Source organism: Amblyomma mixtum, chromosome 3 (assembly GCF_055824585.1).
Source record: "Amblyomma mixtum isolate Tamu chromosome 3, ASM5582458v1, whole genome shotgun sequence".
Taxonomy (NCBI): domain Eukaryota; kingdom Metazoa; phylum Arthropoda; class Arachnida; order Ixodida; family Ixodidae; genus Amblyomma; species Amblyomma mixtum.
Genome location: NC_143014.1, coordinates 120,475,955 through 120,497,771, shown reverse-complemented (window position 1 = coordinate 120,497,771; position 21,817 = coordinate 120,475,955). Strand labels below are relative to the sequence as shown.

Sequence of the window (21,817 nt, the reverse complement as noted above, 5' to 3'; positions counted from 1 at the left end):
TTGCAGATTATTGAAGGCGCAGGGCATCACATATTTGCTGACAAACCTGATCAATTTAATGAGATTGTTATGAAGATCTGCCGTGGTGCAGACGCAGCTGAGAAAACAATTCAGTCCATGGTTGCTGCAAAGGAACAAGAAGAGCGTGAGCAAAGGCAAATGTTGCCCCAGCTTGCTCACTGAGACGAGGCCTGCTGTAAAACACTGTCTTGCCCTGTTTTGGCCACTCAGGAAAGGAGTCTACGTGAAGAGCTGCAGACAACAGTGTTCAATATTTTGAACTGTAGCAAAGCTCAGAGCTGCGTCATCGCTTCGTTTTATTTTTTCTTAGTTCATAAGTTTCTCAGGAAGCCTAATGCAGGGTGAGAAGGATGTGAGAAATGATTCTAGACTGAATTTTTTCAAGTGTTACTGAGGAGGTCGGAACAGGAGGAAAGCATTTTGCATGCATGTTATGTAGTTTTGTGGAAAGTAAAGTTTCTAGTGAGGGTAAGGACTTTTATAGTTAAGCAGTATGAAAGGCCGTATCCTTTGGCCTGCTTTGGAACCTGGACGCTGCAGCTCGAGACAGGAGATTGATACGAAGGAAAATGGCTGTGCTTGGCCTTTATCAAATGTGCATGGGAGTGCCTGCAAGGTTGCATTTTGTGCATCTGGCATGACACTTCCACTGTACTATCTTTGGTACATCAATCTGCTTTTGCTCTGTTGCTGTTGCATTGTTGTTATATTTCTTCCCTTGAATGCAGAGTTATGGAAACAGTATTTTTTCGTGAGATTAGTCATTCCCGTGATATCTTTCTGTTCCGGTGAGGCATTTGTGGCTGAATCTCTGCTTCTGTGGGGTTAAACTGTCCTGTCCTGAAGGCTGATTGGCATGCCAGAGGCTGAGCACACTGCCACCTCGTCTTATGTCCCTAATGGAGTCTTGTAAAACATAAAGGTTGCCTTTATATAGGTTGCTCTTACTTTGAACCATGGTGGGCAAAAGTGCAGAAGAAACACAACAGGAAACTATTAATGTAGTGAACAAAAAACAGTTTAATGTAGATATGTAATGTAAACACAAAGGCACAGAGTTTAATGTATCGAACAAGTGTATTTTGTTTCTTCTTTGCATCATTGTTTTATGCTTTTACCATTGTTGCAAAAGTTTTGTTCTTTATATAGATAGCTAGTCTCTTTTGTTGCAAGTTACTGAAAGTAATAAGTACACTACCATGCATTATTTCTCATGCAAAGAATGGTCTGGTGCTAGTAGCAGCAACCAAGTCTGTTTTGTACTAGCGAACTTTCTATTTAGACATTTTGTGAGTGACAAACTCTGGTACAGGCTGTCGTAAATGCAAACTTTGTGGATTTGTTTTCATAGTTATAGACTCTAGAAATGTTTTCTTACTTCTAGGGATATGTTTGTGTTTGCTATACTTGTAAAATGTGGGGAGTAGCCCGGTGAGCATTGTCCACAACATTCCCAGGAGGTTCAAAGGATAGAGTGCGTCAACTTAGTTGCTTCTAATTAGGAGTGAAACTTCTGGCTAGTACAGACCTGTTGTGGTACTCATAAACCTCTTTTACTTAATAACTGATGCACGGCTGCTGTATGCTGTACAGAGTTTGCATGGGTGGTGGAGAAACGAAAAAAAAAAGAAGAGCACTTTGTAGCATTCGAAGAGAAGTGACGATGCCATCATGTAATGAAAAGTGAATGTTGGCATGCATGTACATTGGAATGCACTAGGTCTGTAAGCAAGTAAAGCTACTGCTGCTTTTTTCGGTATTGCCCAATCTAACATTTCAGTGCTGCCTGATGTTCAGTCTTTGTCAAAAGTAACCAGGCTACACATTTTTTCTTCATAGTTGTATATTAAAGTTATTATGTCAGCCCTCAAGCTCTAAATCTGTGTATGGTAAGTAGAACCCCTGTTCTCTCCTTCAAAGAACTTTTTGATCTTTAGGGAAGCCATGAGGGCTCTGTTATACAAATGGGAAGCAAACCATGGAACCTGGTTACTTTTGACAAAGACTGTACATGTCATGTCTTGGTATTGCGCAGGTGATATCAATATGCAGCATTCTTCTGGTTACGTTGCTTGATCAAAGCCACTGGCAATTTTGCTAGCGAATACATTTGTGCTCACTAAATTTTGTAGGTCAGCTCTTGTTTAGTGCTGCTTGTCATGTATATGGTGTGATTTAGTGTTCGCATTGCCTCAAATAACAAATCTGTTGAATTTGTCTAGGGCTGTACAAAACCACAGAAGCCTGAGGTATTTTTTTTTTTATTGCTGGCATTATTTTTGGCCCAGGAATAATGCTTGCGCTAAGAAGCTGGGTGTTTTTTAATTGGTCATTATTCCATTTCTCAAGATGCTGCCATTGCTCATCATATGTCAGTGGCAAATTCTCTTTACCAATAGGGGATTGATCTTGGCTATTTGTTACTCATTGATTTTGGTCATTTTTGATTCGGAACAAATGGACAGGAGAATGGTGACTCAAAACAAAGGCAATAAATAAGGGAATGCGAATAGTACTTCTTCAAAATCAAATCAAATACAAATACTGTCACTAAAAGCTAATCAAATATGAATAGATTATGTTTACAAATATCCACTACAAGTCCGAATATTGATACAAAAGTAAAAATTGTGTGAAACAACAATGCGCTAGAGGCATTGAGGCAGTGCTGCAGTGCAGTGCTGTAACTTGCGTAGTTACAGCTATAGCTGTCAAAAAGGCTCAAATCTGAGAAAATTTCCTTTTGCTACTAATGACGGCAGCGAATTATATAGTGCGAAATCTGGGGAGATAGGAAGGGCGAGAGCTATGGCGACTGAGATTGGGCATCCAATGGGGGTTTGCTAATCCTGCCTGAGCCCTGTTGTGGCGTCCAAACTTGGGGGTCATGTTTAAGGTCGCGACTCAAATGGACCACGTCATGGCACTGAACCCCTCATCCCGCACAGACTGATGTGGCAGCATCCTGTGCGGCATCGGAGTAGGCCCTCGTTTTGGAACAGCTACTGAAAAAAATTGCGCTGTACTTTCCTTGACCTTCATGCTAGTTATTCAAAAAGTGTTTGAAAACTTGAGAACGTATTCAGTTCGATTCGAATAATTTTGAAATACACTGTTTGATTTGTTTGACAAATCGAATTCGAGAATATTCGATTCGCTATTCAAAATTTATAAATATTCGCACACCCCTAAAAAACAAGTGCGTTTTGTGATTTTTGGGCATTACATAGTTGATTGCAGTCTCTTTGTGATGATGTGACCTAGTGCAGAAGCCTGACATTCTTTGCATCCTTGTTTACTTTTGTCTGTGCTTAATGCTTAGTGTTTCATGCTTGATTGTATGTGTAGAGCCTCACTGTAGTAAAGTTGACCAAAGGGGCAAAATTCTGCTAGGATCTGATTTGATGAGCCTCTTCTTTTACTTTTTGTTTTAAGGTCGTTGTAGTTAATTATAAAGGTCCCATTTATGAAATTTTGTAAAACTGGGCTTAGTCATTTTCTATGTATAAAATAAAATGTCCTTGTTGCTGCTGTAGCAGAGAAGCAAGGCTATTATTTTTTTATTCGTCTTTTAGTTAACAGCAGCTTTGGAGCAAATATTAGATTTGAAGTGGCAATTTCACTTGATATTTTTGTGTATGTGTGTGCATAGCAGCACAAAAATGCTTGATATTGTTGCTTTTCAAAATTCTGCTAGTGTCATTGTCACTTAATAAGGATTAACATTGGTTCTGGAAAAATGAGAGTACTCAATTACCCTGACATTTGGCACTGTGACATATTGCTAGTAGTTGCGACTACATGCATCTTGTCGAATCACATAGATGGCTACTAATCGACTAATACCGTATTTACTCGTGTAAGGGCCGCCCCGTGTCAGGGCTGCACCCCCAACTTGGCCGCCGGCAATTCGAAACAAAAAAGTGAGCCAAAAACTGTTTCATGCACTCATAATTTTGGCCGCGTAAAAGTCGCTATGACCACGAACGCGTCGTCCCGCACGCTGTGCTCGGCCTGGAACCCCGCACACGCAGTCCGTCATCGGCACTAGCTCGCTCGGCGTTCGCACCAGAAAGGATTGACAAAACGTTATGCTGTGCAAAAGCCAGGATGGGGTGCAGGCGTGTTGGGTGTGCCTCACTGTGCAAGAAAACGCGAGTGGCGCGTTTTTGGGCGGTGACGCGCCGCTCCAAGCCCTCACAAGCGCCACACCTTAGGTGGATCTTAACTTAGGATCACGTGAAATTTGCCAGTAAAGTAATACAGGGATCAAGCAACCGCTAGCAACCTGTCTTACTGCGGGTGGTAATCGTGCAGATCGCGCAGGCACAATCCACACTTTTAATGCATTGTGTATTCGAAGGATTCGTCGCGCCTGTGCTAATTCGTCATAAAAATGGGTATCGCCGCGTAAAAAATGGGGGACATGTAATCGGGGCTGTGCTGTAGCAGAAATTTTTAGCGGAAAAACGCCAGTTCCGTTTAAGGGCTGCACCCCGTGAGAACCGCGGAAAATAAGTGCGGCCCTTACATGAGTATATACACTACATATGCTGACTGTGTGAGACGCCCTTGCTTAAATTCTCTGATTCGGCTTGCAGGCCTTTTGTGAAAAAAGAATTACTGTAGTTGTGCTAGATTGGAAGCTAGATTTCTTTTTACTCTGTGGCTCCAAAGCTGGAGCTCTTTATTTATGGGTCTCTCATTTTGGAGTAAAACCCCCCTTTTTTTTTACTTGTGTACCCGAAAAGTTTTTAGACACCAGACTAAACCTGATTTGTTGCTGAAAACTGCAATCCCCAAATGTATTATTGTACCACAGATAGGTGAACTGAGGCAGTGTGCAAAAACAGGTAACCTAAACTCATTTAAAAGTCTGTGCAGGCACAGTTGGCTAATAAGCCATCACCGCCCTCATATAAGCCTAGTTTAGCCCTTATTGTGCATGGTAAGGATTTTCTTGTGATTGAAGGCAAGCACATCCTGGTAAGAGGGAATTACCAGAGCATCGGTTGATGTCATTAACGTAATGCTCCCTTTTGCAGACACTGCTCTCCATCTTTCTGCATTCTAAATGGCAAATCTGACATTGAAAAAACGCTTTCAGAGTTATTTTGTAGGTCTTGAATTTGCATGGAAATGCCAGTGATCCAGATGACTGTGTAAGTGGAGAAAAGTTTATTTATTTATTTATTCAAGATATTATCGGTCCAGTCAGGACCAAGATAGGAATGGTGTAACAAGATTAATGCAGACAACAAAAGGGTGAACATAGTAACAAAACACAAGTGCCATTCATTCGGTACGAAGTTTAAACACTTCTGTAATAGGACTGAACTGTTCATGATAGACAAACAAACAAACAAGCAAGCAAGAAACCTGGAAACAAGCAAACATGGAAGCAAGGAAAAGGGGAAATGTGGGTTTGTAGACATCTACTTGGGTAATATTTGTTTTACAGCTTTTTTTATTTTGTAAAATTAAATTTTTTAAAGTTCCACTAGAAAACAAGTGCTCACACCTAAATAAATACATGCATTTCATGGTTCTGAAATGCCACTGTGATGCTTTGCAAACCTATTGTCATAGATGTTTGACTGGGACCCAGCATGTTCATTGTGAGGCTGAAAAAAATTCAGTTTAAAGGTTAAAAAGGCTCGTAGCATGGCAAGATATATATTTGTATTGTGCACTAGTATGCATGAATGCCTGGAGAAGTTTAAGGGAAAAAGTCATTTAACCAATTATGAGGAGAAAATAGCACCAACATAATCATTTAACAGTATTGCTGCTGTAAGATGGGAATCTTGGTGTGTTGGTGGTACTATATCTTGGAACTGAACAGAGCAAAAGACAGAACAGACGAAAAGGCAAACGTGGGACTAGCTCTTGTCCTGTGTCTGCTTTTTCCTTTGTTCTGTCTTTTGCACTCTTCCATTCCATTATGAAGTGTTATTGCCATTTGAAGCATTGACTTGTTTTGTGGCTGACTGATTTTACATGCTTGATTAAAAAGGCAGGTAGGAATGCGTACACTTCTGTAGATCTGGGGCCATGAAGTGTTTTGCCATTTTAAAACTCTGTAGTTTACTACAGTGAGGTCTACTGTGCATATTTTTGGCATGTGGGCACAAAGAGCACTGTGTGTGTAGTTATGAAGTCATGTGCAGTTTTTTTTCATGTCTTCAGTTATTAAATAGTCTAACCTGGGTCATAAATTATAGCAACTACTATGTGGTTTCGAAGTACTGGTCTTCACCAGATTTACTTGTCAGTAGTGGCTATGAAAAGTATATGGGCATTATATTTTCAGACAGCATTGTTCCTACTGAAGTGCAATGCCTGTCCATGTTCTGTATTTTAATAAAAATGCTGAGACCACATGATTGTATTTGTGCTTAGGCCACCAACTGAAGATTGGTAGGGGGTGGTTTGAGAAGCTTACAAATGTATCAAATGACCAGTTACATGTCCTAACTACAGGAATTCATATCTGGCTTAAGTAAACATGCTCCTACTATGTAACAAACTTTTGATGTTGCATCTGGCCATACAACCAAACCCTGGCTTTTGACAGAATTGCATGGTGCTGGAATGCGGAACAGCCTGTAGTCATTTTAGCACTATGTGTCAGTTTATTTTAGACGAATTAGCTACATGAGGACTGCAAAAGCTATGGTTTGAAAGTTTAGGCTGCTGTGTGTCGAGGCTGGACTCAATCAGTTGAGATGTTGCAACTGATAGCTGAATAGTTCATTGCTATGATTGCAGCCCTCTGGTGTTTTTCAATGCCCATCATGGCCAAAGGCGAACGCAAAGCAAGGAAGCAGGCAAGAATATCTGCTTTTGAATTTTGCAGTAGCCAAGGCAAAATTCTCTGTATGGGTAGGTTGAGTGTCGGTATCTTTAGATATTTTTTTATTGCACGGCCATGAATAATATGCCCTCTACCGTTCTTGTCTTTTAAGCAGCATGCAATTGTTTTATTTAGTAGCAAGTACATGCTGAACTTCGCTTGAGAAGAGGCAGAACAAAACATGACTTGTTACATCCTTACAGTTTGGTTATTCTAAGGCTGCTTTCATACAGACATCCTTAGAAAAACCCACCATCTGAGTTGTGATGGCAAGCGTTGGCCAGAAAACGGCAATATTTTTGGCCAGTGGAGTAGGATACGTGTTGCTGTGTTGTAAAAAGCACACCGTACATGGTTGTGCATCGGTTGTTTGTGGCATATGAGGTGGCCAAAATTTACTGCGCCACAGAACCGAGCGTAATCAGATTTTTGACTTTGTCTAAATTATAATGGCTGTCAGCGGCCAGCTACCAATTTCTAGAACCTAATAGTTAAAAATTCATAGTAGTAGAGGTTGTGATATTGTACGGTACATGGGGTTTAACATCCCAAATCTACTTTGCCTATGAGAGACTACAGTAAAGCACAAAACCAGCTTCTCAGGTAGCACCTAAACATTACAGCAATATTACTTTTTTGTTGTCAGACAAAATATCGCTGATCTATAGTGCAACAAAAGGCAAGGGGCAGTAAACCAGATGGACATGCAAAATGAACTAACCAGCCCCAGTTTCGACGTTGAAATATTGTTCTTACCGACCTTTCTTTGTTCTTTCTAGCATAGTGAAATGTTACAGATAAGCATTGGAATAACCTTGCTGTTACCTCAAGCATTTAAATGCATAAATGCAACATTCTCTAAAATGGTAAAGTAACCTTGCCAGAAGATGCAGGCCCTTGAACTGTAAAGGTACGCAGCGTATGCTTTGCAAGGACCAAAAACTAGGGTAATACTTGAACTCTACGATACACCACAACCAATACACGCAACTCGCTCACCTCCGAACGAGCACCATGGAGACAAGATTATACTATAGCTACTATTGAATTGTGTCCGATCTGTGACAGAGGTGACTGGGTAATAACTAAAGTTTCTAACAAAAATCATTGGGCTGTGCATGTAATCTATTGCAGGAACAAACAATTTTTTTTGCCCTGCTAGTTGAACTTAAGAACAGTGAGAAAGTTCTGGGACACAGTCCTTGAAATGTATTTGACTCGGGCTGTGAGGGGACGACATAGTGGAGGGCTTCGGATAATTTCGACTACCTAGGGTTCTTTAATGTGTGCTGACATCGCACAGTACACGGGCCCCTAGCAGTTTTCCTCCATTGAAATGCGACCGCCGCGGCCAGAACTGAACCCATGTCTTTTGGGTCTGCAGCTGAGCACCATAACCACTGAGCCACGGTGGCGGCTATTTGTAGTGTTTTATAGTTATCATCTTGCGCCTAATGGCGCATTCCATTGGCAGAACAGGAACACTCAAGAGCATTCCAAAAGTGCTCTTTCAAAAGTAGCTGCGTTCCAGTAGGCAAACAGGAACAGGAGCAATGTCATCCAATGGCACGACAGAATCAGTTTGGCGACGTCGAAAGCAGTCAAGAGCAGTGGAGCTGCTCCCGCGCGAAAGGTGGAGTGCGAAGGAAGTCACGTGACGCAAACGCGTCATATGTTTTTTTGGTCGTGTTTTCGTCGATTTGGCTGGACTTGCGTGCGAGAGCAATGGCGGCTAAGGACCGAAGTTCGCGTGATAACCGGCGCGAATTTGTCGCCGCGAAGACACGAATGTCTCGTCATCGATGTTAAGCCTCTGCCGTTGAGTGAACGCGAAATGGCGTCCAGCGTCTCAAGCTGGACGACAATAGCAGTGTGTTCCAACCGTGTCGCGCGCGAAGCATTGCACTCGCGTCGCATTATTCTTTGGTACTTTTTGGACAAGACGGCAGCAGCCAGTCAGCGAAGTTGGGAGAAAAGGGTTCGGAGAGAAAGGGTGACTAAGAATGTGAAAGCTACGATGCGTAATGTCTAAAGAGGTTATTTTTGCACCAACATGCGCGCTTTTTTGCCGGTCATGGCAGGGAACTTCAAACACGTCTACTCTGACCGCCGTACCGGCCTGACATTGCAAGCGCGTTCACCGCACAGGATGCTGGGGAGGTAAACAATCTGGTCACGTTATACACCTTCGCCCTCGCGCCTAATCTGAGAGAGCACAGAACGTTTTAATGGGAGAACACTCAGTTGCACTCTCGCTGTGCTACTGCTCTTCTCCTGACTGCTCGTTGCCTCTGCTCCTGTTCTGCCAATGGAATGCGCCATAATTCCCAAGCCGAAGAGCTGTCGTCTCCCGCGCGCGCAGCAATCACGCCATCCGTGGCGCTTCGACGCCGGCGCCCTCCCTTGTTAGTTAAAGGGTCCCTGAAAAGGGTGTTAGAGGTTGGCTATAAAATGCTTGCATTAAGTAGAGTACAGGACATCGAGCGTTCATGCAGCGCACATGACCTCAAAAGCAAGCCGATAATTCACGATACAATTTTAAAAACTCCCCCTTCCGCGCCTCGCGGCGACCAGCGGAGCCGAGCTTTAGCCCGAATCCGCACGCATTTCGTCATATAGCGCTCTTTACGTCGGCAGCGGAATGCCATCATTGGTTCGCCGCGCCAGCGCCGTCGACGCCGAACCAGTTTAGGAGGCGTTGGCTCCGCCCCCTGGGGAATTCTCGCGTGCGTCGGCGGTCGGCAGAGGGGCCGAGTGCGTGGAGCCGGCGGACCGACATTTCAGCGTGCAAAAAGTGACGAGAGGAGGGGGAAAGGCGCGAAGACGCGGAAATTCAAATTTTGACTACAAATAACTCGGCTTCCACAAAACACGTCAAAAAAATGTTTGCTACAGGATGTTTGTGACGCTGCGTCCTTTAGCATCCTAGGCATATCGCATCTTTGTTGAGACCTCCTTTCATAGCCCCTTTAATGTAAGTCGTAACCAAGCTCAAGAGGTTACATCGCGGGGAAGCCAACCACAGGGGACCAGCAGGGCAGGTCCCCACATTCTTTGTCGACCCTTTCCGCTTGCTTAATGTGAATGTTTAGTGTGGTTTCAATATACCCTTTGCAAAGCTTCAGGCAACTCTGTACTACAGTCTGGCAGCACTGTGCACCTGCCACATAGCGCTAAACAGACACCGGGAGACAAACAGGACGGGCGCCCGTCCTGTTTGTCTCCCTGTGTCCGTATCTGTTTAGCGCTATGTGGCAAGTGAACCGTCACCAACTCGCCCAAGCTTCCACACTGTGCACCGTCCGCCATAGTACAGTAAACTATTCTAGTACACTCTAGCCATGGTGAATGGTTGATGTGCGGATCGTTCCTCTGTCAGTGCTGTCACCTGCTTTATAGGTGTGTTTACGTTCGTGTGTTCTGCCGCAGCTGGTCCACCGTCAATGTTTTAATCACGTGTATCAAACGCCTGCGCACTTTCGCGATTCAACATGCCCACTCATTGCTGCGTTCCGATGTGTAACAAATACGGTTATGTCGACAAGGGCGGATGAAAGGTACGTACTACATGCGTGTCTAGCGTTGCTGCTTGTCGGTTTAAAGCTCTCGAGTAGACAGTTTTACGTAACTCCCGTGTGTGTTACGGAATTTCACCGAGTTTTCAGTTTCAGTCGGCAGAAATCTGTTCACACTCCACTGCAAATTAAGATACGAACGGCAAGGCGCGCGCGACATATCCGGGTGCCACGATTTGCTGTTGCGTTTTGTTGTCATGTTCTCACAACGTTTACGGAGTCTATACCCAGATCATTTTAGATTAGAGCAAACTAAACACCATAGGCTGAGCGTGAGCCCAGCTCGATTCCATGCTCGCCCAGTTTACCAAGGTGTGAGGTCTGCGGAGACTCTACTGGTCCGCGGCGCTGTTCTTCCCGCGTCGCCTTACTATATAATGGAAATTCAGAAGTATTTTCGTCAACCCCCTTTTATTACTATTAGTATTAGTATCGACGTGGAAAGGCGGATACAACGTACAAAGGCTTATCACATATTCGACCGTCCTTTGCTAATTTCTTTGGCTACATTAGCCAACCAAATGTGGACTGTTTGTGCATTATACAACTCTTAAGAGCCCCTGCTGAGGGAAGTTGATAAGACAGATGAAAGTTGAAAATTTATTATATTTTCTGGATTTGAAATAAGCATGTTGGCACTCTGTGTTGCAGAGGTTTGAAAGCACTTCAGCTTTGCGAATCCCTCTCCAAATAGGGCATCAGTGTATCAAAGTAAAAGCTGTTCAGCACGCATGCCCTCGCACTCCTTTTGGTCGAACCTTATTCTATCGACAAGAATAAAGTCATTACTACAGACGTCAAAATCGCCCCAGCTTAGCCCAGGTATGGCTCTTTGGCCGATGATCTGAGCATAATAATTGTGCTCTCTCTTCAGCATTGGGCCCCGGGAGTCATTTCTGCGCAGAAACTGTGTGTCGCGAGTTCATTCCCCTTGAAATCTCGCAGAGAATAGGAGAATTCGACCTCAAGTGCCCCGTGGGACGACTCGATGGCATCAAATTCAGTCCTGCCCGGCGAAGCACCGAGCCACGGTAATGCCGGATTCACAAGCAGTCCACAACTGTTGTTTGTTACGTCGTGCCCCATGGACCTCATGACTTCTTCGTAGCGCTTTGCTGCCATGGCCTCGTTGACGATTCCATACCTGCATGTAACAGAGTTGGCCATGTGCAGAACAAAATATGCTCTCCAGAAGGGCCGGTTGTCTTAAGCAGGATGCTAATGTTAGTTCTGTCAGTCTTATAGGGTTTCAGCACTTCCATGGCATGCAGTAATACGCAGCACTGTACTCTTCCACGGACCTAATTCTAATTGTCACAACTACTGCATCTTTGTAAGCCAAATTTACTTGCACAACCTATTTACATGTTGCGGGAGTATAGTGTTGAAAGAAACTCATTCACAAAAAGTTAATTTTTTTTTACATACCTAATTGCGGCACCTTTGATAGGTCTTTGCAACTTGTTATGCCATGGAGACCTTTCGAACTCCAGTCCTTTCTGCTCAGTACCGCACCAAAGTTTGATGCCGTAAGCCGGTGGCTTCGTTGCCTCTTCCATGTCGCACTCCTCGCCTGCTTTCGAGCATTCTTTTCAAGCACCAATGATGCCTCCTGTGTTGTGCACACCTACTGCAAAGTACATGAAATAGGACATAACAGCTACAATGAATCTGCTGCGATTTATATCATGCAAATACATGAAATAAAAATGCGTGTATGGGATTGAGAGCAGTGTTGCAGCTTTTTGGCTCGCGGTTCTTTGATGCCTACTTTTACTGGAAAATAATTAAACACTGTGTGCAACTGAAACCGCTTGTACAGTTCTCTCTGCAAATCCTGTTTCACGTGCCTATAACACAAGACTTCTATATCTTGCTTCAAAATTCACTTAGAAATTGTGTGCATGCACAACCACTTCCACGTGCAAAAAATGGGGGGGGGGGGGGGAAGGAGAGAGGGGAACAGACGTCAATATGGTGCAGACATAGACTGAAAGGATAAATCTTGGTAATACATTGTTTGCAATGCTGAAAGCAAAATTACCTCCAGAAATTTATTTGTTTTCAGGTGGGCTGGTGGTGTGCAAGTACTGCAGCCCGCAAAAAACTGGAGCAGGTGTGAGTTGCGCATTATCGAACTCGGCACAGGAGATGCCTGCCACATGACTCGTAAATCGATGTGGCTGGTGTGGCTGCTGGTAGGCCAATGGTGATGATGTTGGGTCCAAACGGCATTTTTTTAAAGGCTGCCCTGGTGTTGCCAGCAACACCTTTGCAAATTTGTTTCCAGGTGATAATGCCAGCAACCTACGGGGGTGCCACCTGCACTCCTTTGGTCTGGCAAATTTTGGAAGGCAATGCGGGTCCCCTGCGCACTTCAGGACGCAGTGCGCCGCAAGGTGCGGCGTCTTTGGCCATCTTGGCCTCGGGTGCGTTCTCCTGTGTCGCCGTTGTGGGGACCCCCATGCAGCAGTTCCTCTTGAATCAAGCCGTCGTACTCGGAGGCGACATCGAGGCCTGCTCCCCCGCAGAACACTGAGTTCAGAAGCCACTACAGGACGGTGAGCCCTGCACCGACGCTTACCGCGCGGCCGTCCCACTGTCTGTTCCACGCGCCCGACTGCTGCTTCCTCCGAACAATGCTGTATGGAAGAACCAGCCCCAGCTTCCGGCACGTCTATAAAAGAGTCCAGCGCGCAACAGGACAGGGTGCGCGATGAAACACCTGCTCCGTCCATCAGCGTCCCTGCTCCTTCGGACCATAGCCTCCTGGCCAAACCTGTCCGGCTGGAAACGGATGCCGCCAGCCGCTGGATGGATGGATGGATGGATGGATGGATGGATGGATGGATGGATGGATGGACGGACGGACGGACGGACGGACGGACGGACGGACGGACGGACGGACGGACGGACGGACGGACGGACGGACGGATGGATGGATGGAAGCGCCCCCTTTGAAACGGGGTGGTGGCAATTGCCACCATGCTCAGCTTTTCTTACATTATTTTTGTTCAACTGTGTTGTTAATTCTCGTTAAGATTCGCCATCTTCTTTCACTATGGCTTCCTACACATCTAACCTTATGTCACATCTCTGCTTTTCACCCACCAATCCTCCAATCGCCTTTTGCTAACTTCCACTGCAGATTTATTTACATGACCATTTTTATCTTTAAACCATAGGGCCTCAGGAAGGGTGACCGTGCCTGCATCGACATCCGGATGGATACCATCACATTTGAGTATGAGATGTTCAATTGGTTCCCTAGATCTACCACACACTGCACATGTGTCATCATCTTATCTATCATGCAAATACATGAAATTAAAATGCGTGTATGAGATTGAGAGCTGGCTGGCTGCGCCACCTCGCGGAGAAAGCCGGCAGACCAACGTTTCCAGCCGACGGCGCTTTCCTAGCGTTTGAGCAGGCACTCCCAAGTATGGAGGAGGCTGTGTTCAGACTAGGGTGTCTAGTTCAGACGGTCAGTCTGCTGCGTCCCTGGAAAGCCCTGGCGTATCGGATGATGCGGTCGGCGGGACGCTCATGGACCCTGCCGTCATCTCCGGAGAGCGCAACGCTCCGTTGTTCAGCGGTGACGCCTGTGCTGCTATGATGCCTGTTGACGACGACAGCTGTCATCCGCTTCTTCGCACAGCCTCGTTCTTAATGCGAAAGCATTACATGGCTATGTTGACGCCGGAAGTGTCCGCAAAATGTGTGGCCGGAAGTTGGTCCCCTGTGACGCCACTGGGGTCCTCGTTCACCAATTCTGATAGTGACAGTTGGTGATAGAGATATGATGATAGTTAGCGTTATTGATAGTTGGTGATGGCGATGATAATGATAGTGATAGTCGCTAATAGCGATGGTGATGATAGTGGTGATGATAGTAATGTTGATGATAACGATAACAAAAAAAGGTCGTAGGATCGAGTCCCGCAAATGTCGTGGGTTCGAATCCCGTGAAGGTGGTGAGTTCGAGTCCGCAAATGTCTGTTCGAGGCTCGCGAAGGTCGTGGGTTCGAGTCCCGTGAAGGTCGTGGTTCGAGTCCGGCAATGACCATGGATTCGAGCCTAGTGAAGCTCTTGGGAAATGAAAAAGGAAGCGAAATAGAGAGGAAAGGGAAAGGCTTTCGCATTTCCGCTCTTAAACAGACTTATGTGCAGCCCCGTAATTTTTGACGAGGAAGACGTCACACCCGGGCAGAAGCCAAAGTCGTCTCCGGGCATCGTCTCCGTGCCGTCGCCGTCCTCTTCCTCTTCGCCAAGGATTACTGTGGACACCTCAAACACAACGTCATCGGGCAATCAGGATGGGGAGATGGTCGCTTCGAGTGCGAACTTGAAGAGGCCTCATGCGTCTACGGCGGACTCGGACTCATCAGCTGGTTGGCCCAGGAAGCCTCGTGTCTCTTCGGTACAACCATTCGAAATAAGTGACACAGCCTTGCGCCGTTTGCGGCGCGCTTTGATTTGCCCTAACACTGCGTCTTCCATTTTAATTTTGAAATGGATGCCATCAGCATAGCTCTGTAAACCTGTGCGGGTTTCGTGGCGTTTTAAAGCAGGCAGAGGTGGTCGCGTTCGCCCGTAGTTCAGGTTGAGATATATCCTCTGCTTGCTGGAAACAATTTTTTTCAATCTTACTGCTATATTGGACTTCAAGCCCGCTTTAACGTGGATGCCTTCTTTTCGTGCACCAGCGCGCGCTCTAGCGGAGTTGTAGTGTTGGTTCTGAATCGCATGCTTATGAGCAATCATCACGCGCTGTACGACGCGTTTGGACGCGTGCTGGCGTTTGATTTCACTCTTCACCTTCGAATTCTTTGTATCTATGATCCTTCCCAGTCCAATTCGGTCAATGCCTTTTTTAATGATCTGGATGTTTATGTTTTGGGCGGGCGACAAGTCGTGGTGCTGGGCCATTTCAACTCTATGCTCGGCACAGTCACTGACGGGCAGGGCCCCGACAGGGGTAGCCATGTTGGAATGCACACGCGCTTCGCCGCCTTGTCAAGCAGTTTGCACTCACTGATGTCTTTGAGCTAATTTATGGTGGCGTATCTATGCATGGCCTTGGCGGCGTGGCGCATCATCAAGCCGGCTGGACAACGATTATGTTCCATCGATCCCGGTTAATAGGGTGTGTGCGGCTGACGATCTTATGCTCTCCCGGGGGCCTCGCCGGTGTTCATTTTCGACCACCGTCCCTTTGCACTGACACTTGTGGTTCCCGCGTCTGTTATGTCTCCTCGGAGGCCGTGGCGTTTGGGTGCCCGTGTCCTTCACGACGCTGGCACGAGGGAGGCGCTTTCTCAGGCCTTGAGGAATTCAGCGATTGTTGCCCAGCCTCGTGACTGGGACCGTTTGAAGGAGCAGTGGCGTCCACACTGTGCCGCGTCCGGTCGCGCCCTGTGGGTTCGTGTGTCGGCCCACGGCGGAAGCTACTGGAGTTCTGGACAGCGGAGCCCACCCACAATCCGCTTCGGTCTCCTCTTGTGTAATGTTTAGTATCTCTCTCTCTCTCTCTCCGGTTTAAAGTCAGTGGCTTTAGACATCGCGCTTATCAGGTATTTCTGATGACTTCTGATTTGAGTTTCTGATGCAATGCTGATTTAAATTGGTCAGAGCTTCTGATTAAGCTGTCATGCATTTGTTTTGTCGAGATTCTTATTGATTTGTGATGTTTACATGTTAATGTCATGATGCATTTCATCATGGTTCATGATGCGTTCAAATTATGTATTGTTAAAAAATTAAATGTCTTGAATGCCTTCTTTTTCTAACGTTTTTTTTTGCCTCCTCACTTTACGTATAACAGGCGGGATCGTCAGTGGAAAATAAAAGAAATTAATTGTCCAACCGACGCCTTTTATGACTCATTTTCTCCGTGTGTATATATATATATATATATATATATATATATATATATATATATATATATATATATATATATATATATATATATATATATATATATAGCACAATAAGGTAAAACGTACTTGGTTGCTAGTTTAAAATAAGATGCGAAATTGAGAAACGCTTCGTTTATTGGGAGTCGACGTTTCGGACAGAGCCTGTCCTTTTTCAAGACTGAGGTTACATGGTTCTTGCTTCTCTTCTTAAAGGGTCTCCATCTGTACACGTGTTCGACACCTGAGCCAAAACAAGCCGACGCTGCAGATGGAAGAACGGCTCAGGGAAGAGAAAAAAAAAGACAAAAATTAACAAAAAATACACAAACGGGACAGGGGGTGGGGAGGGTAAATGTCGTCGCCCGCCACCCACGTATGCGGTCGCGGGGAGAAAAGAAAAAAGGAAAAAAGGGGAGGAAAAAAAAAAGGAAGAGCGGGAGGGGAATATGGACAGAGAACCGAGTCCTAACACAGCGGACAGCTAGCAAAGTGTATAGAGACAAACAGTGGCCGACGCACAGCATAGATTTGAGATGCACTCAAATGTTGTCCACTTAAACGAGTAAACAAGATACAATGGAGCAAAAGAACGGGGAAAGAAAAAAAAAAAGGAAAGACTTCCGCCATGTGCAACTTCTTTGGCAGGATGAGTCAAGGCGGGCAGAGTGGAATTTAACGAGACACACGTGGAGTGTACCTGCACACACCCACACAGGCAACAAAAAAAGGAAAAGAAAAGGCCGGAAACGGAGGCGACTTTGGGGAAGAATCGTCGCGTGGGGCCACTATGAATGGCGGGGGTGCTTAAGTTCTTTGACGGCGCCGCTCTCGTCAAGATGGTCGAACGGGGGAAGGTAAGAACGCTGTGGGCGATGAGGCCATCGGTGTAAGCGTATGGGAGAAAGCTTGCGAGGCCTGTCAGGCCGGAACTCCAAGGTCAGTACTGGATTTGAGGGGGCGTATTGAAGACAAAGCGCCCAGGTTCTCATTAATGCCTTGGGCAATTGTTCCAAACTTATAAATAAAGTACGACTCGCGTTGCTCCCGCTCCCGGGTGTTGTTGAACCCACCCTGTAAGACTGTTAATTTAAGTGCTTCAAATGGGTGTTTTTGTCATTAATGTGTTTTGACAAGGGGAGGTTAGGTAGAGATAGGGCATGAGCGCGGTGGTTATTAAAGCGAAATCGTAGAGGGTTAACCGTCTGCCCAATGTACTGCATACTGCACACACCACATTCTAGGAGGTAGATAACGTTGGAGGAGTCACAATTAAAGTCGCCATTGATTTTCCATTTAAAGCCTGAGGCTGTGCTTATCGCACAGCTGGTTGTTTGCATATGTTTGCAGACGTGGCATCTACTTTTGGCGCAGGGTCGGCAACCCAACCCAAGGTGGTTATGTGTTTTTGAGTGTACGAGAATGTTTTGAATGTTTTTCGGTCGTCTGTAGACTACGTGAGGGGGAGTAGTGAAAATTTTTGCGAGGCGCTCGCTTTGTTCGAGAATGTTGAAATGTTTTTTAAGGATTTTGTTTACGTTGGGGGGATTACCTGTGTAGGTGAGTACCAAGTTTGCCCGGTGATCTGTTTCTTCGCTGCGTCGACGTCCATCTAGTATTTCATCTCGGTTGAGTTTAGATGCCCTTTCAATTGCATCGTCGACAATGGCGGGGGGATATCTTTGCTTGGTGAGGACCTCTCGCATGCGATTGGAATTTCTCTCGAAGTCTTGATCTTGTGAACAGATTCTTTTAAATCGGTGTGCCTGAGAGTATGGAATACTTGTTATGGAGTGGCGAGGATGACAACTTTGAAAGTGTAAGTATTGTTGACGGTCCGTCGGTTTTCTATATACGCTGGTGTTAAGTGAGCCTTCCGTTACCGAAATCTCGACATCTAGGAAGTTAATTGAGGTGTGGGAGTACGCGTGAGTGAATGATATGTTGGGGTGGACAAGGTTGAATTGCTCAATAAAATGTAGGAGTTCTTGCTCTGTGTCAGTCCAAATTAGAAAAATGTCATCCAAATAGCGTTTGTATAGGATGGGCTTGATGAGAGAATCTTGCAAGAATTTAGATTCAATACTATGCATGAAGATGTTGGCGTAGGCGGGGGCCATCCTTGTACCCATGGCTGTGCCATTAATTTGTAAGTAGTGTTGATCGTTGAATTCAAAGTTGTTGTATTCGAGTACGATTTTCGCAAGTATTTCTAGAACACGTGTGGCAGGAGACTCCTCTTTTCTATCTTGTCTGTACGCTTCGGTCAGAGATCTGATGCCATCGGAATGAGGAATATTAGTGTAGAGTGAGATTACATCTAATGTTACCAGAAAGGCACCTTCCGGAAGTTTAAGACCCTCTATTTCGCGAAGGAAATGGTTTGTGTCTCGTATGTAGGATGGGTGTGTTGTTGGAATATGCCTGATTAGTGTGTCAATGTAACTGGAAATTGGTTCTGTAATCGTGCCAATGCCAGATACTATAGGGCGGCCAGGATTATCCTTTTTGTGGATTTTCGGTAGTAAGTAAAATCGACCTGGCGACGGGTGTGGTGCGAGGAGGGCTTTAGATAACCTTAGGGTTATGTCCCCTTTTTGCGCAAGCTGATCCAGAGTCTCTGCTATATATTGTTGGTATTGTGGAGTTGGGTCTTTTTCAAGAAGCTGGTAGAAGCAAGTGTTAGAGAGTTGTCTCAAGCCTTCCTCAATGTATGCTTCACTATCCATTACTACTATACCGCCTCCTTTATCTGCTGGCTTTATGGTTATATCTGTCCGTCTGCTGAGAGCCTTCAATGCATCCCGTTCTTTTTTGGACAGGTTCGGTCTCCCTGGAGTGTGGCTTTTGTAAGCGTTAATTATGTCGTTCTGGACCGCATTAATATACATATCCAAGTGTTTGTCTCTTCCCATGGTAGGAGTCTAGTGTTGGTTTGTAACGCAGAATTCTCTGCTGTCTGCACTAAGTTGGGGCCTGTCACAAAAGTATTCTTTCAGTCGCAACATTCGTGCAAAATTGTCCAAATCTTTTAAAACTGAGAATTCATTGTATTTACTTGTGGTGGGGCAGAACGTAAGACCTCGAGAAAGAACTGATTTCTCGTCAATTGTTAGGGCGCTGGATGATAGATTAATAATGCTATCCTGGAAACCGGACCCAGAGCTTGTAGCAACGGGTTTATCATTAGTGGCTGCTCCCGTTCCAGAGCGTTCTGCTTGTGTTGTCGGTATTAATGTCGTTTGTGTCGTTGCGTTGAATTTGTTGTTGGGGCTTGCCGTAACAATGGGGTGATTATTAGTAGCTACCTCCGTTTCGGATTCTTCGCGTTCAGCTGGGTTTGTCCACGCGAGGTGTGGAATCCCGTCCCTAATGAATTTTTTGCGTTTTATCTCGCGTACCTCGCGGGTTCTCTTTTCCTCAAAGAGCGTAAGTTCGGCGGCCTCAGGCGCGGTTAGGGGAATGTGTTGACGAGCACGACTCTCTTCTTTTTTCAGAGCCCCCAAGACCCTCTCAAAATGTGTTAACACGTTTTGGCGGGCTAGTTGGTTAAGCATCTTGAATAAACAGCGCGAACGAAGACGAGCACAAAAGACAAGAAAATGGACGACACAGCGCTGTGTCGTCCATTTTCTTGTCTTTTGTGCTCGTCTTCGTTCGCGCTGTTTATTCAAGACTCTCAAAATGGCCAATCGTAACTCCAAGCAAATCCAAAGAGGCAGATTCTAGTACACGATTCCAATTATCCTTTTAAGCGTGTGTGTGTATGAATGACAAATCAGTGTCGTTTCGAGCTCTGTTGTTGAGATGCAAAACGGCTTGAACGGTTGCCATTTTTGCAACTACTCGTAAGTTATTTTTGTGCCATTATATGTTTTTTTGTTTTTTTGTCGACCTCATGCAAAGATGTATTCTTCGCCCTGCAATAATGCCTTTGGACGCCATAGGGACTTTAAATATCTAAATTACCATCACAGAGAAATTCTGCAGTAATGTGCTCTCTTAAACGTGCACTCAAATATCTGCGAAAGAATTGCATGTGCAACTTTCGCTGAAACATTGAACAGTCCAGGACCAGACTGGCCAGTTATTAGGGCAAAAAGCTTCCTCCATGACTCTTTGAAGAGAGCAAGTAGTTAGAGATGGAGAAAATAGGGCACAACGATGCTGTGCAAATACATGCCACACCGATATACTCACATGATCCTAACTTCTCCATAGGTCGGGGTCATGCTTATATATAGGTAAATAAAACGCCTCCCAATAGGCATTAGTGACGAGTTGTTAATAAACCGCATTTATAAAAAAATTGTCATATATTCATTCTATGGCAAGTACAAACAAGAAATTTAACTGCAAATTTAACTGCATTACTGCACGAGCAACTCAAATTGAAGCTGGCCAAAATATAATCCTTAACGAAATGAAAGGTGTTAAAGAAAGGCAGGATGCTACCGATAAAGAAGTCAAGCAGGTGACGTTGAGAGTAGCAGCCCTTGAAACAACACCTTCACTTGACAGGCTGGATTCTCTTGTAGTTGACAATGCCATACGAGACATTTCTTCCCAGCTTTCTAATATTTACTCAAGATGTGATGATGCTGAAAATAGATTGCGCCGAAATAACTTGCTTTTCTTTGGCATCGACGATGTGGAAGACGAAAGCTGGGCAGATTCCGAAGGGAAAGTCGTTGCATTTTCTTCAGCGAACCTAGATTTATCAATGACTGCTTCACAATTCGAAAGGGTTCATAGATTAGGCAAATTCAAAACATATAGGCACAGACCAATCATAGCCAAGATGACCTTCTTTAAAGACAAGCAGAACATCCTTTCAAATTGGCACAAATTGAAAGACTCCAGTTTTGCAATCCGTGAGGATTTTTCCGCTAGAACTCGTGGAGCTAGAAGCAAGTTGGCCAAATTTGCAAAATCACTATCAAAGTCTTATAAACTGGCATTTGATAGACTTCGAATGGACAAACAAACATATGCGTATGACCGCGCCACTGATTCGGTCTTATTAGTATCACCATAGCTAGGCAATGCAACGAGCTTGCGTGATTATCCTCAGTCCACGTCATGCTCCCCGGCTCCCACGCTGTCCCTTTCATTTTCTAATATCCGAAGCTTGATGCCTAAACGTGATCACCTCTGTTCTTTTATACAAGACAGTGAATCTTATATAGTCGCTTTAACTGAGACTTGGTTGCACGCCGGTATCTAAGATAATGGAATCGTTCCAGACGCCCATGCTTACAATATCTGCAGACATGACCGTGCAGATAAAAGAGGAGGTTGGGTGCTTCTTGCTATTAAAACAACGTTACCATCCACTGCTATCAACTCCAACTCTGACCTCGAAATAGTATGGGCTACCTGCAAAACTATATCTTAAAATTTACTCTTTGGGGTGTGTTACCGTCCGCCTGATTGCGGGACTTCTT

The 21,817-nt window shown here is 45.0% G+C and overlaps 2 protein-coding genes across 4 annotated transcripts in view; one reads left to right on the top strand and one right to left on the bottom strand.

Annotated features, from left to right (window-relative positions):
* The window catches only part of LOC149351625 ((Lyso)-N-acylphosphatidylethanolamine lipase-like), a 53,207-nt gene extending 46,803 nt beyond the window's left edge, over positions 1–6,404 (top strand). For all 3 annotated transcript variants that reach the window (XM_089580941.1, XM_089580940.1, XM_089580943.1), the window contains exon 8: positions 7–6,404. In XM_089580941.1, the coding sequence (XP_089437067.1) occupies positions 7–183 (177 nt within the window). In that variant the 3' untranslated portion in view covers positions 184–6,404. The remainder of the gene's footprint in view (positions 1–6) is intronic.
* Positions 6,405–11,191: 4,787 nt separating this feature from the next.
* LOC149351624 (uncharacterized) lies at positions 11,192–13,258 on the bottom strand. The gene is made up of 3 exons (XM_089577066.1): positions 12,497–13,258; positions 11,881–12,082; positions 11,192–11,596 (listed from the first exon to the last, which is right to left on the bottom strand). The coding sequence occupies exons 2-3, from the start codon at positions 12,009–12,011 to the stop codon at positions 11,323–11,325; spliced, it is 405 nt and encodes a 134-aa protein (XP_089433192.1). The 5' UTR covers positions 12,012–12,082; positions 12,497–13,258; the 3' UTR covers positions 11,192–11,322.
* Between the last annotated feature and the right edge of the window lie 8,559 nt (positions 13,259–21,817).